The following is a 17,535-nucleotide window of genomic DNA, read 5'->3' as shown; positions in this document are numbered from 1 at the left end:
ACAGACAGTAACCATGGTGATCCTGTGATGGATAACCAAGGACCAATCACTGCATTTGCAGAGCCGCTGATTCATTTGTTAATTAACCACGAAATGACAGGCCACCCCTGTACCTCATGGTGGGAGGAGTGGGGTGTCTGAATCTGGGGTGCTTTTAAATAATTTGTACTGATTTATGACAGTGAGGGATCCAGGCTCAAACCATGAGAAAGGAAAGGAGGGTTTAACTCTCTGATTTCAGAAACATCTGAAAGATCAATGAGATAAGTAAAAGCTTTATTATCAGAATTCTATAATCTACCCCACTGCAATGTGTCCAACCAAACTGTCTGCAACCTTACCAGGTGTCCGTTATCTAGAGAAACACTGAAAACTCTACACAGACACCTACTTTTTGAAAAGATGCATACACCCTAGCAGTGACCTTTCCCCCCCATCAGCAACCATACTCTCCCCTCACTTAGGATGGCTCTGTGTTAAGTGCTCGGAGCCCCAGGGTGCTGTAAATTAGTCTATGGCTGAACCCCTCGAGAAAGGGAGAGACAGGGGAATGGAGAGAGAGCAAGTCCTCTGAGTGATGCCTCAGTGAGATGGTTTCATTAGACCCCAAAAAGTCTGATAGCATTGCAGTCAGTGTGGAGGAAAACATCTGAGGTAGTGAAGCTTAAAGGAAACAAATCATACCGGCTCTATCAATGGACTAATGAAACAAATACCAAGATCGTTTTTGGGTGGAGTTTAAGCAAAACAAAGAAAAGCAGGATCAATGAGTTAGCGAGTATTTTCTTAAATCTCAAATGAACTTAGAAGCCATGGGAATTAATGAATCCTCCACAAACTAACCTGCTTCGTTGCAGGTTAACTCAACACTATTCTGAATTTGTGGATACTTTTTCCAGAAGACCCTTCTGCACACATACTTTATTACAGCACCATACACGCAAGACCATTTCAATTGGATGGTGGTGGGTGCAGTACCAGGACAAAACAGTGCCTTATCCTATTTGTACACACAACATTCACAGGGCATTTGGGAAAGCACAGGCAGCTAGACAATAGAAAGGCAGGCCTTAGAGGACACCCCTGACTAACTCCACGTTCTTCTCCTCCTCCCCTCCATATCGTTATGATCAGCCCTCCTCCTCCGCAAGTGTTGATGGTTTGAGGGGGATGTGGAATGGACAGAGAAGGACCAAGGTCAGTGTTTCTGGGGAAATACCTGTACATTCCAAAGAACTTCTGGATCACCGCAAACACAGTTTAATTTAATGCAAGGTGGGCCGTTTAATTTGACTTGAAGAGATTTGGAGCAGTTACACCAACAATGCCCTTTGAGTTCATGCCAACACATGGAGAGAGGAGGGTCCGAAAATTGCCAAAGACTTCAGCCACCCAAGCCACAGACTTTTCTCTCTGCTACCATCTGGCAAACGGTACCGGAGCATCGGGTCTTAGACCAACAAGCTCCGAGACAGCTTCTATCCCCCAAGCCATGCCCATGACTGCTAAATAGTCAATGAAGTGGTTACCTGGACTATCTACATTGACCCTATGCACACTCAAGACTACCCACACTATATATCATACAAACCCACACACACAGTACACACTACATATGCACACAAACACACTCATACACTTCTGCAACTGTTTTTTTACTCCTCTAGCCTGATGCCTAGTCACTTTACTCCTGTCTACATGTACATACCTACCTCAATTACCTTGTACCCCTGCAATTTGATATGGTATTGGTACTCCCTGTATATAGCTTCATTATTGTTTCATGCCTCGTGTTTTTATTAACTCTGCATCGTTGGGAAAAGGGTTTGGAAGTAAGCGTTTCACTGGAAAGTCTACACCATTTGTATTCGGCGCATGTGACAAATACAATTTGATTTGACACCAACTACTGCTTGGGGTAGGGTCTCTATAGGACAATTAACACCACAAGTTTTTTTTATATATATATATATATATATATCAGTCCCAATAATGAGTATGTAGCTTAGCAATGTTTCAATAAACCTTCAAAGAACATACATTCTAGCCAGATAGTGGTGTGATATTAGCCTGGTTCCAGATCAGTTCGTGCTCTTACCAAGTCCATTGCTCATTGTCAAGACAAATGTGTTTGGCACGACAATGAGAAGTTGGCATGATAGTGTAGACTGGTACTCTGATTATCAGGAATCTACAATATGACACTGACTAGCCTTTCTGCACACATCTCATATTTCCTCTCAACTTTGGTACCCTCGAGGACTCATGGTGTAATTGTGATAACATACAGGAAATCAAGTCCTTTTGTTCACCCGATCTAGAATACCTCAATCAAATGCCGACCGTATTATCTCCCAAGACAATTTTCTTCGGTTATAGTCACAGCCGTGTATATCCCCCTCAAGCCGATACCACGACGGCCCTCAAAGAACGTAACTTTCACAAGCATTTCGCTACACGCGCAATAAGATTTGCTAAACACGTCTGTGACAAATAAAATTTGATATATTCATATCACTGATTATCCCCCCAGACAAGGCTGTTGTAGTAAAGAGGAAACAAAACTCAAGTCTTTTATAAAGTATTTTATTTCAGCATAATGGTAGGAAGCCTCTCCCCTTACAATTAAAACTAATTGGATCACAAGGGTACATATTAGTTTCCCCATTTTTACAATAATCAAATGTTATTTTTTTTTTAAGAAGTTATTTTTATGCACGTATTTTGCTTAGACAAAAGAATAATCAATATAAGATCCTATCTTAACTGAGGACCATAACTCTGCATGCAAGACTAATAAAGACAAAGAAAAGACTAACTTGTGATAGCTAATGTAGATGCTGTTGCTTACCTAATATTTCTATCAATATAATTCACTACAAATAGAAGGGGACCTGTATAAAAAAAGTCATTTTCTTGAGGTACTACCACCTCTAATCTTGAAATTACTAAAACGCCCTGGGCTCTCAATACAGTACTGATCCAAATGGTTCTGCCATCTTTGTCAAGTTGAGGAGTAAGAGGCTCTGTCGAAAGACTAAAATCTAGAACAGTTTTGAAAAAGAAAAATATCTATTTCATGTTTTTTACCACTCCAGTGTTTACAATATTATCAGAAAAAAAGGTCCTTGAAACATTACCAGAATCGTCAAATACAGTAGAGCAGAGAGCAAGGAGCTCTTCTCTAACCGCGCCATCCTTTACCTGATCCTTAGAAGAAAATAAACCTCACTGTGTTAACTGATCAGACTCAAAAGATTCTATTGCATTTTCATCATGAGATTGAGAACAATACTTAAAAAGGACAGAACTGAGAGGGCTTTAACAGTTAATGGCAACCAACCTTGCCCTGTGGCCTCACTAGTGGGTAGCGGTGGTTACAGGTGATATCCTTTCCACATTTCTTGGGGCAAGGGGTTGCCAAATCATACAGTAAGCTGCAGTTTCTTAACCCCGGTACTAGAATACCCCTGTTTGCTGGATTGCATAATCTACTCACTCAGGCATAATTAAAACAGTTAAATATCTTAACTACTGCAGACTGTACGTTGCAACATTTCTGGAATATACATGTGGCATTACTAAATAAACAAAAGTACATTGGTTTCACTAACAGTAGTAGCCTGGCGACATTGAGAATCATTCAATTAAATGACTCGGTTTAAGTAAAGTCCAGCACACACTGGTCCTCAGGACCAGGTTTCAGAGATCCTTCCCTAAGCTGCTCTACAAGCCCACAGACAGGCTGCTGTGGAACACCACCAATAGGACTACTGATGACCCTGGACAAGAGTAGATAGACATTAACTAAAGCATCTCTGTGCTCTGTAGCCATTACACTTGGATGGGGAAACCATGTTCAAAAGATCAGTACAGGTTACAGTAATTCATTACAATATCATTTTACACTACAATGATTATTTAAGAAAGATCTTATTCGAGTTAAGGCTAACCCCCGAAAGAACATGACAGAAATCCTTTACACACCTACCCCCATCTCAGTTAAAGGCATTTGTTAGTGTGTAGCAAAGTGAAACAAGTGTTCATTTAACTATGGGAAAAGTATCTGTATGGCCTTTAGCTGGCCAAAGCACTGCCTGACAAATTGAAGTTAGCACTATTAGCAGCTCACTGAAATTGTCAAACTCCCCTCGCGTAATCATTCAGGAACCCGGGGTTAAATTATTACCAATAATAACCAGCACTATATCAATTCTCAACGAACAGATGAAGGAATATTTGCCTATGCCTTATAGTGCCATTGTAGTAAGCAGTGTTCTATAAGGGTGACAGCTTTGGAAAAACATACCCAGCTTTTAAAAAAGGCAGTGGCGCATCCTTATAATCGTATCTGAAAATAATTAAACCATGAACAAAAAAAAACAAAAAGGCAAATTAACCAAATAACATAAGCACGCTCTAAGGCCACAAGACTGTGTATACCTCCTGCTATGCTCTCAACATGAGGATCTGTACAAACAAAGTAATGGGACTTGCTGAAGCTGCCAGCTTGTGCCGTTGTTTTCCACGTACATCTTTAAGAACTGACTGTAAAAGAGAGCCTGCGACCTGCTCCCATAGACCTCTGTACATACACCGTTAAAGGGTGTAATGGAACTTGCTAATGCTATCATCCTGTCTGTTCCACTTCCTGAGTCATCAGCAACTCTATCCAACTAGAACCACAATATCCTCTGACCTGACCCTTCACTTCTGACCTGTTAGGACATCCTCCACTTGCCTATATCGTCCTAAAATCAAACTTTATGGAACCCCTTTTTATTTTTAGTTCTGACACCTGTACCATTGTCTGACAACTCTTTTCTTCTTTCACAAACTACATTTTCTACAAACGTCCTGTGTTGTTTATTGTTATATAGATATATATATATATATATATCCCACTTCATCATTGTTATGGTGTAACAAACATTAACACCCCCCCCCTTACTAGAGTACCACCAACAGCACAAACAATAAATCTACATAATAATAAAAAACTTTTAAAAAATAGATTAAGTACAAAATAGACCACTGATTATTGAAGGAAACTCGCTCTCAAAAGAAGACAAAAACATCTGTCCCGCTGTCATAGTAACCTCAGGACCCGAGATGAAGGATCAGTCTTTGCCAGAGTGTGGCGCCACTGAGTGCAGGGTTGAGTGAGACTAGGTGGCCTGTCCTGTTTCTCTGGGAGATGGTGTGTGTGTGTGTGTGTGTGTGGAGGGAGGATGGGGGGAATGTCAGTCAGACAGCCAGTCGACCAGGAGGTGGGTGAAGGGGGCTCCAGGTGGGTGGAGCGGGTGGGGGCTCCTGGGAGTAAGGGCGGGGCTCGCAGCACGGCTGGTTCTCCACCTTGGCCACACCACGGCCCTGGCACAGCCGCCGATGTCGCAGCAGCCGGTCCGTCCGCGAGAAGTTCTACAACACATACATGGAGGATTTATGCAGCATTCATTTAAACAAATGAGTGTGTACACATGCCCCAAAAATTAAGCCCACTGTGTCCGTTTGGTCAATGGGCTTTTCTGGTGCATGTGGGTCAAATCCAATCTTATACAACAGGTATAGACCTTACCGTGAAATGCTTACTTACAAGCCCTTAACCTACAATGCAGTTCTAAGAAAATAAAGTTAAGAAAATATTTACTAAATAAAGTAAAGTAATAATGAGGCTATATACAAGGGGTACCAGTACCGAGTCAATGTGCGGGGGTACAGGTTAGTCGAGGTAATTTGTACATGTAGGTAGGGGTAGAGTGACTATGCATAGATAATAAACAGCGAGCAGCAGCAGTGTAAAAACAAAGGGGGTCAATGTAAATAGTCTGGGTGGCCATTTGATTAGCTGTTCAGGAGTCTTATGGCTTGGGGGTAGAAGCTGTTAAAAAGCCTTTTAGACCTAGACTTGGCACTCTGGTACTCAGAGTCTATGACTTGCATGACAATTTTTTGGGCGTTCCTCTGACACTGCCTAGTATATAGGTCCTGGATGGCGGGAAGCTTGGCCCCAGTGATAAACTGGGCCGTACGCACTACCCTCTGTAGCGCTTGTGGTCGAATGCTGAGCAGTTGCCATACCAGGCAGTGATGCAACCGGTCATGATGCTCTCGATGGAGCAGCTGTAGAACTTTGAGGATCTGGGGACCCATGCCAAATATTTTTAGTCTCTTGATGGGGAAAAGGCGTTGTCGTGCTCTCGTCACAACTGTCTTGGTGTGGTTGGACCATGATAGTTTGTTGGTGATGTGGACAGCAAGGAACTTGAAACTCTCGACCCACTCCACTACAGCCCCATGAATGGGGATATGTTCGGCACTCCTTTTCCTGTAGTCCACGATCATCTCCTTTGTCTTGCTCACGTTGAGGGAGAGTGTGCTGTCCTGGCACCACACTGCAAGGTCTTGAAAGCTGAGCTGTAGTCAATGAACAGTATTTTCAGATAGGTGTTCATTTTGTCCAGGTGGGAAAAGGCAGTGTGGAGTGCGATTGAGATGGCATCATCTGTGGATCTGTTGTTGTGGTTTGCGAATTGGAGTGGGTCTAGGGTTTCCGGGATGATGGTGTTGATGTGAGCCACGACCAGCCTTTCAAAGCACTTCATGGCTACCAACGTGAATGCATGTCAGAGTATGTGCATACATTCTCTTACCTGCGGGCACAGCTCATAAGGAGAAGACTTATTTTTAACGTGGGCAGGCATCTGTATGTTGGTATATCCGTGTGAGTGTGTCACTGTGTGTGCATGACCAATGCAATACATTCTCTTATGTGCTGGCACTGCTCACCCTAAAAAATACAATTCTAACCTGGTAGGGCATGTCTTTGCTACATGTCTGTATTAGTGTGTACATGTGCCTCTGTGACACCATTCTCCTATATGCTGTCACTGCTCACCCAGCGGCAGATGTTCTGTAACATAAGAGGGCATGACGCTCTCTCCTTGCTTCGTGGGCGTGTATGTGTTCCTCAGTGCCAGCACGCAAGGCACGTTCTTCTACATGTTGGCACTGCTCACACAGACGGCATCTCTCCAATGCAAGTGTGTATATGTACGTGCCTGGGTATTTGTGTGCCTCTTTCTCTGTGCCTCTTCTGTGTCTAAGTTATTTTACCTGCTGGCATCGCTCACATTGATAAGGCTTCTCTCCGCTGTGGACACGCTTGTGTCTCTCCAGATGGTAACGCTGGATAAACCTCATGTCACACATGTCACAAGCAAACGGCTTCTCCCCTAAAAGAGCACACAAACAGATTCATCACATCAAATCCACAGAGTCGAACCACAAACTGTATATGATTTACTCTTACTCGGTTGAAGTCTACTGGTTACAATAACCAATCTACAAATATTTGTTAAAGTGATGGGAAACTGTTTAGTTCTTATGACAACAAAACTAAGACAAACTACTGAGTATGAGCCAGTTTCTGGACAGGAATTAAGGATAAGAAACTAAACTTGTGGTAACATTTTAAGATGTCGTGTCATCAACTCATTATGTGTAGATAAAAGTGGAAACTGATATTTTTGTGCTTTTTAAATCAAACCAACTCGATGCCCCTGAAAAGTTTTGATAGTTTGAGGCTGGTTCAACATCTCATCAAATGACTTGACAATCCAAACTCGAGTTTGTTGTGATCGTATATTTTTTTTGATTAAAAGTCTTTATTGGGGATAAGGGTACAGTAAAATGGGGGCATACCCGTATGAGTGTGGCTGTGTCTCTCCAGGTGGTTACGCTGAATAAACCTCATGTCACACATGGAACAAGCATACGGCTTCACGCCTACACACACACAGAGCAATGCATTAGCTCTCTCTCCAAAGAGTACAACACAAAAATCAAGTTAGCACTACAAATACTATTGTGAGATAATTGTTTGCTACCATAAGCATGTAACAATTACAATAAGAGTGCTTTACGTGTCATATCACGATGTGGACCCTGAAGATGGGGGCTGTTGATCACAAGGATGAGAAGACGTGGCAATCTGACTTGTTTAATAAGCTCTAATGAACACTACTTTTTTTCATCATAAAACACTACTAGCTAATTAACAACAATCAACACACGCAATTGTGAACTAATTGTGAACTAAGCACCGAATAAAAATCTGTAATTGTGTGTCAATAAAGCCTTTGCAGAACGTATAATCCCACTGCAAAAATAACTGGTAAAAATAATCAGACAATGTAAAGAATAGTTGTAGTTTCAAATTTTAACTACATTCTTCACTAAAACGATTATAGCAATAGCTGCAGACAATTTCTCACAACATGATATTGTTTTACTTATGGAAGTGCTTGGCCAATTCATGTTTGGAATAGCAGGAAATAGATTGTTATACATTTACTCTTCTAATAAATGTTTTTATTATCTCAACATCCACATGATAGCTAAATTAGCTGAAGATCTTTAGGGGTCTAGCTTTAAAAAATAAATAAAAATGGAACTTGTACGAGAATGTATTACAAATATTAATTTGTGTTGCTGCAGTATTTTAAACTTAAAATCAACAATTTACTAATTTCTCACTACAAAACTATGTAGATGAGACATTTTTATTTTTTAGCAGTCCTTCGTTATGTGTGTGAAAAATCATTACGAACATCCTTTAACAGCTTGTATATGTGTGATAGGTACGGTGAGCGGACTGTACCCGTATGAGTGAGGCTGTGTCTTGTCAGGTGGTAGCGCTGAACAAACCTCATGTCACACATGGTGCAAGCGTAAGGTTTCACACCTAAATGCACAAAGCATTGAGATATTATTTTTTGTCTCGCACCATTTTAAGACCAATAGGAAGTTTAAGTACAGTATATCCATTTACGCTAAACTGATTTTTACCACTAATTTCAATTCATGCAATGACTTACAGGGGATTCAGGTGGAAGCGTCAGGGAGATATTTTCTCCAACTATTGTTTCAAATGTATTTTTCAATGCTTTAGTCCACAACCACAACACATCACATGAGCTGATGATGTAATCTAACAGTAAAACTACCCCTTCTCATCCAAACGTTTATGGAAATTCTGGACTTTTTTGGATATCAAACCTAACAATATATATCACCTATATTTCTTTGTGCAGGATGACTAGCATATACAGTACCAGCCACAAGTTTGGACACCTACTCATTCAATGGTTTTTCTTTCTTTATACTATTTTCTACATTGAAGGATAATAGTGAAGACATCAACACTATGAAATAACATATGGAAACATGTGTTAAATCAAAATACATTTTAAGGTTGAGATTCTTCAAAGTAGCCACCCTTTGCCTTGATGACAGCTTTGAACACTCTTGGCATTCTCTCAACCAGCTTCACCTGGAATGCTTTTCCAACAGTCTTGAAGGAGTTCCCACATATGCTGAGCACTTGTTGGCTGCTTTTCCTTCACTCTGCGGTCCAACTCATCCCAAACCATCTCAATTCGGTTGAGGTCAGGTGATTGTGGAGGCCAGGTCATCTGATGCAGCACTACATCACTCTCCTCCTTGGTCAAATAGCCCTTACACAGCCTGAAGGTGTGTTGGGTCATTGTCCTGTTGAAAAACAAATGATAGTCCCACTAAACGCAGACCAGATGGGATGGCGCATCGCTGCAGAATGCTGTGGTAGCCATGCTGGTTAATTGTGCCTCGAATTCTAAATAAATCACACAGTGTCACCAGCAAAGCACACCCACACCTCCATGCTTCATAGTGGGAACCACACAGTCATCCGTTCACCTACTCTGCATCTCACAAAGACACGGCGGTTGGAAACGAAAATCTCAACTTTGGACTCATCAGACCAAAGGAGTTTCACCGGTTCTAATGTCTATTGCTCATGTTTCTTGGCCCAAGCAAGTCTTTTCTTCTTATTGGTGTACTTTAGTAGTGGTTTCTTTGCAGCAATTTGGCCTGATTCACGCAGTCTCCTCTGAACAGTTGATGTTGAGATATTTCTGTTACTAGAATTCTGTGAAGCATTTATTTGGGCTGCAATTTGAGGCTAGTAACTCTAATGAACTTATTCTCTACAGCAGAGGTAACTCTGGGTCTTCCTTTCCTGTGGCGGTCCTCATGAGAGACAGTTTCATCATAGTGCTTGATGGTTTTTGCGACGGCACTTGGAGAAACTTTCAAAGGTCTTTTTCCGGATTGACTGACCTTCATGTCTTAAAGTAATGGAGTGTCATTTCTCTTTGCTTATTTGAACTGTTCTTGTCAAACTATGGACTTGGTCTTTTACCAAATGAGGCCATCGTCTGTATACCACCCCTACCTTGTCACAACACAACTGATTGGCTCAAACAAAGGAAAGAAATTCCACATTAACTTTTAACAAGGCACACCTGTTATTTGAAATGCATTCCAAATGACTAACTCATGAAGCTGGTTGAGAGAATGCAAAGAGTGTACAAAGCTGTCATCAAGGCAAAGGGTGGCTACTTTGAAGAATCTCATAAAATATATTGATTTGTTTTACACTTTTTTGGTTACTACATGAATGCATATGTTATTTCAGTTTTGATGTCTTCACTATTATTCTACAATGTAGAAAATAGTAAAAATAAAGAAAAACCCTGGAATGAGTAGGTGTCCAAACTTTTGACTGCTACTGTACATCCTGCTAACCCTATATGCAAGGCTTGAGGTGTGGCCTGATCTTGGGTACAGTGGGTACGGTGAGCGGACCCCTACCCAAATGAGTGAGGCTGTGTCTTGAGAGGTGGTATCGCTGGTAAAATCTCTTGTCACACATGGTGCAACCATATGGCTTCACCCCTATACACACAAGGGCATCAATACGTTACTTTGTGCCTCTTGTTAGTCTTCCACTATTAAGTTCTCCATAAAGATCATACAAATACAGCACAACAGACAATATGCACCAAGTGCTGTTATCAACATTCTGCCTTCACACAACAGGACTGGTGTTGCCAACTTTTTGTGGGGTAAGAAACCAGCTATTGGTAGCAGCACAATATTACAAAAATTGTAGATAAAGTAGACAATTGATTTCCGTGATATCTTCAAAACACACATTTATAAGGCATGTGATCATCATCAGCACAGTGAGTGTGTACGCTGCTGTTCTGACTAGGCCAAATCACTGCAGGAAAGTCACTTCATTTTTGAAAATGAACAGGCAAAATAATCCTTAAATAATGCTGAATTTACCTTAGCCACTTTTAGGGGGGAAAATGAGAGGGGGACTCAAAGATCTAAAGACTAGTGCAACGTTGCCAAGTTGGAAATACAGAGCAGAGAAGGTGTTTTCAGATTGTAGACATCTTTAACCATTTCTGCAGGTTCCAATAACTGCCATTACACTAACACATCATAAACTGTCTGGATTTAAAATACACATACAATTTAAGAAGACACCCCTACAACTGGGAGTTATTCCAATTTGAAACTTATTGAGGCATGATGTCCTGAGTGTTCAGTGATAATTTTTTGGACAAGTAAGTTTCATGCATTTTTAAAATCGCTTAAATCCACCACACATCTCATCAATTGATGTAATCTGGTAGTAAAAACTAGCCTTTCAAATCCTTAAGTGAAATTACATGATTTACTTTTTGGGGTATCAAACCTAACATGTAGGTGAAATATATTCTCTACATTGCATTCAGAAAGTATTCACACACCTTGACTTCCTCCACATTTGGATGTGTTACAGCCTGAATTTAAAATGTATTTGTTATGGCAAGCCTAAATAAATTCAGGAGTAAAAATTAGCTTATCTCTGTACCCCACACAGAGATAATTGTAAGGCCCCTCAGTCGAGCAGTGAATTTCAAACAACCGCAAAGAAGGACACCTATTGTTATAAATAAAAATAATATACAATGCACCCAGTCACTACAAAAATACAGGCGTCCTTCCTAACTGCGCTGCCAGAGTGTAAGGAAATTCCCCCAGGGATTTCACCATGAGGCCAATGGTGACTTTTAAACAGTAAGAGTTTAATGGCTGTGAAAGGAGAAAATGGAGGATGGATCAACATTGTACTCCACAATACAAACCTAATTGACAGAGTGAAAAGGAAGCCAGTACAGAATAAAAATACTTTAAAAAATGCATCCTGTTTGCAACAAGGCACTAAAGAAATACTGCAAAAAAATGCAGCAAAGCAATTCACTTTTTGTCCTGAATACAAAGTATTGCTTGGGGAAAATCCAATACTGTACATATTACTGAGTACCACTCTCCATATTTTCAATCATAGTGGTGGCTGCATCATGTTATGGTTATGCTTGTAATAGTTAAGGAATGGGGAGTTTTTTAGGATAGAAAAGAAACAGAATGGAGCTAAGCACATGCAAAATCATAGAGGAAAACCTGGTTGTCTCCTTTCCACCAGACACTGAGCGATGAAATCACCTTTCAGCAGGACAATAACCTAAAACAAGGCCAAATCTACACTGGTGCTGCTTACAAAGAAGACAGTGAATGGCAGAATTACAGTTTTGACTTAAATCTACTTGAAAAATCTATGGCAAGACCTGAAAATGATTGTCTAGAAATTATCAACAACCAATTTGACAGAGCTAGACACATTTTTTAAAGAAATGGACAAATTTGCACAATCCAGGTGTGTAAAGCTCAGACTTACCCAGAAAGACTCACAGCTATAATCGCTGCCAAAGGTGCTTCTACAAAGTATTGACTCAGGGGTGTGAATACTTACGTAAATTAGATATCTGTATTTTATTTTGAATAAATCTGCAAACATCTAAAAACATGTTTTAACTTTGTCATTATGGGGTATTGTGTGTAGATGGGCAAGAAAATCTATAAATCCATTTTGAATTTAGGCTGTTACACAAGATGTGGAATAATTCAAGGTGTATGAATACTTTGAAGGCACTCAATACATTCCTTTGAACACGACTAGCATATAAATTCTGCCAACCCTGTATACTGGGGTTCAGGTGTAGCCTGATCTTGGGTAAGGTGGGTACGGTGAGCGGACCCATACCCAAATGAGTGAGGCTGTGTCTTGCCAGGAGGTAACGCTGGTAAAACCGCTTGTCACACATGGTGCAACCGTATGGCTTCACCCCTATACACACACACAAGAATATCAATACATTACTGTAATGCCTCACACTCCATATTGAAATCTTACAATATTAGGTTTACCATAAACATCAGGCACAATAACAGCTGGACTGACAATATGCACTAAGTGCTGTTATTATCAACATTCTGCCTTCACGCAACAGGGCCGGTGTTGCCAACTTTTTGGGGGGGAGAAAAGCTATTGTCTACACATTGTCACTAGAAGTTGTTAGATTACACACATTTAAGGCGTGTGATCATCACATAGCCTGTCGCAAAACTCGAGGCAAACGCTCTTGAGAATGCTTTAAATAATTGCTGAATTTGTCCTGACTCCTAGTCACTTTCAGGGGTCCAAAATGTTGCTAGATCTAGTGACTAGCGCAAAGTGGCCAAGTTGGCAATACTGAGCAGGATTGGGTGTTTTCAGATTGTAGACATCGTTAACCGTTTCTGCAGTTTCCAATAACATCCAATAACAATTATCATAACTGTCTGGTTTGAAAATACAAAAATGTTTGGAAGACATCTCCACAACTAACTTTTTAATCTTATTGATGCATGAGTTACGAAGTGGTCAATGTACTTGTTATTTTGCCAATTTCTTGGTAATACATTTTGCACACATCCCATGAGCTGATGTCATCTGGTGGTAATATTAGCTTCATTCTCAAGGGTAATTACATATCAAACATAACTTATAAAATAATATATATTCACCAATACATTTATTTGTGCATGACTAGCGTATAAATCCTGCCAACCCTGTATACTAGGGTTTGTCTGTCCTGATCTTTAAGGGATGGTTCACCCAAATTGCCAAATTACATTGGTTTCCGTACCCTGTAAGCGTTCTATGGACAAGTTACAGCAGCACTCCATGCTTTGCTTTTATTTCCCTGGCACGGTTTCCAAATCCTAATAGTGTTTTTTTCTTTTTTTCCCTTCTTTTTTTAAATAAAATGTATTTTGGCACCTTTTTCTCCCCAACTTCGTGATATCCAATTTGTAGTTACAGTTTTGTCCCATCGCTGCAACTACCATACAGGCGACTCAGGAGAGGCGAAGGTTGAGAGCCATGCGTCCCCTGAAGCTTAACCCGGAAGCCAGCCGCACCAATGTGTCGGAAGAAACACTGTACAACTGGCGACCCTATCAGCGTACATGTGCCTGGCCTGCCACAGGAGCCCCTAGAGCACAATGGGACAAGGATATCCCGGCCGGCCAAACCATCCCCTAACCCAGACAACGCTGGGCCACTTCATGGGTCTCCCAGTCGCGACACATCCCGGGATCGAACCCGGATCTGTAGTAAAGCATCAACCACTGCAGTGCCTTAGACCGCTGCGCCACTCGGGAGGCCCGCAAATTGCTACTATTTATAGCACAAATCCCATTCAAGTCATGGTACCGATATTAGCAAATATATGTCCAAATCATCCAAAAGTGTCAAAAATGTATTGTGCAGCTGTGTCACGTCGATGATTTGAACATGCGTGAAAATGCTAATATCGGTACCATGATTTGAATGTGATTTGTGCCACAAATGCTAAAACTTCAGTATTTGGACACAGTGCCAGGGAAACTAAACCAAAGCATGTACTGCTGTCATACCTTGTCTGTAGACCGCTTACAGGGTAAGGAAACCAATGTCATTTTGTAATTTGGGTGAACTATCCCTTTAATGACAGAAGCACGGTGAGCAGAACCATACCCATGTGTGTGACGCTGTGTCTCGCGAGGTGGTGGCGCTGATAAAACCTCTTGTCACACATGGTGCAACCATACGGCTTCACTCCTATACACAAAGAATGTTTTATTATTTTTCTGTTTCACACTCCATCATTCAAAGATGTGTGAATCTATTGAATAGCATGTGTATGAGTTTATACTGATTGATTGTTTATTAACCACTGTTGTAAACCTATGCAATTATAACAGGATTAACACGGAAAATGACATTACACCGCCACTTCGATAACTCGCGGTGGTCGTTGGAGTCGAACAATGCACACGTTTTAATTGTTTTACGTGGGAATTGGGGCTGAGCAGTAAAACGTCACCTGTACAGAACTCACTTTTAAAATGGTAGAAAATATAGGGCTTTCCATCCACTGGGTTCAGAATGTAAAAGTGTGATCTCTCATACCTAAAACACCACTTGACACAGAATACAAGGGAGCTAATAATAAGCACAGAGTGTTATCAACGTACTGCTTTCACGCAGCAGAATGGACCCGTTTTTGGATGGTAGAATTACTTTAACTACTTTTTGTTAAGGTTACAAGAAAAAAAATTATGATAACACCTGCTCAATTTAAATAGTCTCGGGTTGAAAATAGAAGACAATTTGGAAGAGATCTGAATCGGCATGCTATTGAGGTGCGAGTTATCGAACAGTCGGTGTAGTTGTTTATCCCAAAATAGAAAAACACATCACATGAGCTGATGACATCATCTGGTAGAAATATAAGCCCTTGTCCTTAGGAGAAATGGAATTATGGACGTTTTGAATATTAAACCTAACATGCAAACATTTCACCAATAGCCTCAATGACATACCCATGTGAGTGACGCTGTGTCTCGCCAGGTGGTGGCGCTGAAAAAACCTCTTGTCACACATGGTGCAAGCGTACGGCTTCACCCCTATACACACAGAACAATACATTACTTTGGTTCTCAGAATTCATCCACTGAAGTCTTCCAATATTATGTGTATTCAGTTAAACTAAATTAATTGTTTAAAAGCCACTGCTGTCCATACGAACTTATGGGAAATTGTGTTTTTCATATCCAACCTATCCACAAATAATATATATCTTATCTATACATTTCTTTGTGCATGACTAGCATATAAATCTTGCCAACCCTGTATACTAGGATTCAGGTGTACCCTGATCTTAAAGACATGGGTACGGTGAGCGGGCCCATACCCATATGAGTGATGCTGTGTCTCCGCAGGTGGTGGCGCTGAAAAAACCTCTTGTCACACATGGTGCAAGCGTACGGCTTTACCCCTATACACACAGAACAGCATTATGTTAATGCTGCACTCTCCATCGATTGAAGTGTTCCGTATTAAGACCAGATCTTCTGAGCTTGGGGCAGGGTCTGGGCAGGGTCTGCTTTGAGAATATGTATACTAAGGTTCAGGTGTAGCCTGATCTTAATGATGTGGGTACGGTGAGCGGACCCATACCCATATGAGTGATGCTGTGTCTCCGCAGGCGGTGGCGCTCAAAAAACCTCTTGTCACACATGGTGCAAGCGTACGGCTTCACCCCTACACACACACACACACACACACACACACACACACACACACACAACAGCAGATTATTTTGTGTCTCACTGTCCATCGATTGAAGTCTTCCAATATTAAAGTTCAGGCATATACATTTATACTACATTGATTTTGTATAAAAAAATCACTGATGTCAACCTTCAGGGTATCTTAATACTCCACCACCTCAATAGCGTGCGGTTTTGAGTTTTTTTTTAATCAAAAAGGTGTTGACAAGGTGCAAGAATTAAGGGTGGCCAATAAAATGTAGAATGTAAGAAATTGATGACAAGTTTGATCTTTTACCAGTAACTTCACACCAAATACAGTACGATAAAAAAATATGTACCTAGCTCTGTTACTGTTATCAACATGCTCATTTCAAGCAGAAGGGTTGAGTGTTTTTAAAGGTGTTTCTTTGAGATGCAAGAAAACCAATTATGGTAACACTTGCTCAATTCAAATATTATTGAATTAAAGTGTTTAAACCTCACCAACTATGTATACTCGGGTTCAGGTGTACCCTGATCTTAAAGACATGGGTACGGTGAGCGGACCCATACCCATATGAGTGATGCTGTGCCTCTGCAGGTGGTGGCGCTGAAAAAACCTCTTGTCACACATGGTGCAAGCGAACGGCTTCACCGCTGTACACACAGAAAATACAAAATGTTTTTATGTCTCACTCTCCATTGACTGAGGTCTTCCAAAATTAAGCTTAGGCATATACATGTATACTAAATAGATTTTGATAAACCACTGATGTCAATGGTGGTGTGTTTGACTGGTCCTCAGAATCTCGTATTTCCCAGTTTGTGAATTCGTCGTTATGACATGAGTGCGTTCAAGTGCTATTGAAGTTGGCGCTCACAATTCTTCAACAATGACATTTAAGCTAGATGGCGAAGAACCAATGTTGCTGGCTTGCTTACATTGACAATATGTCAAACTAGCTACATTGTAAATGGCTTTGTTTTACCATATTTTGGTCTAAAACAAAACATTTGGGGCCCAAGTTTCCCACCTCTAACAATTTGGAGTGTCGTTCAAGTGGTTATTTCAGAGTCTAGACCTCATATTTTCAGATTTCCAACAGCACTCGAACGCACCATAACTTCCAGGGTATTCACCCTGAAGAATACGATTTCACTACCACCTCAATAGCTTGCATTTTTGGGGTCTATCAA

General features: G+C 40.8%; 1 protein-coding gene across 27 annotated transcripts in view; it reads right to left on the bottom strand.

Moving 5' to 3' along the window:
- Positions 1-2,570: 2,570 nt before the first annotated feature.
- LOC129815424 (gastrula zinc finger protein XlCGF58.1-like) overlaps positions 2,571-17,535 on the bottom strand; it is a 43,731-nt gene continuing 28,766 nt past the window's right edge. For 13 of the 27 annotated variants that reach the window (XM_055869241.1, XM_055869242.1, XM_055869249.1 and 10 more), the window contains 11 exons: positions 16,912-16,995; positions 16,265-16,348; positions 15,999-16,082; positions 15,628-15,711; positions 14,780-14,863; positions 12,917-13,066; positions 10,696-10,779; positions 8,663-8,746; positions 7,705-7,788; positions 7,117-7,235; positions 2,571-5,421 (listed from right to left, as the gene is read on the bottom strand). In XM_055869241.1, the coding sequence (XP_055725216.1) occupies positions 5,248-5,421; positions 7,117-7,235; positions 7,705-7,788; positions 8,663-8,746; positions 10,696-10,779; positions 12,917-13,066; positions 14,780-14,863; positions 15,628-15,711; positions 15,999-16,082; positions 16,265-16,348; positions 16,912-16,995 (1,115 nt within the window). In that variant the 3' untranslated portion in view covers positions 2,571-5,247. The remainder of the gene's footprint in view (positions 5,422-7,116; positions 7,236-7,704; positions 7,789-8,662; positions 8,747-10,695; positions 10,780-12,916; positions 13,067-14,779; positions 14,864-15,627; positions 15,712-15,998; positions 16,083-16,264; positions 16,349-16,911; positions 16,996-17,535) is intronic. The other 14 variants (XM_055869231.1, XM_055869239.1, XM_055869238.1 and 11 more) reach the window with 14 other exon arrangements.

Source organism: Salvelinus fontinalis, chromosome 18 (assembly GCF_029448725.1).
Source record: "Salvelinus fontinalis isolate EN_2023a chromosome 18, ASM2944872v1, whole genome shotgun sequence".
Taxonomy (NCBI): Eukaryota; Metazoa; Chordata; class Actinopteri; order Salmoniformes; family Salmonidae; genus Salvelinus; species Salvelinus fontinalis.
This window is presented reverse-complemented; position numbering and strand designations above follow the sequence as displayed.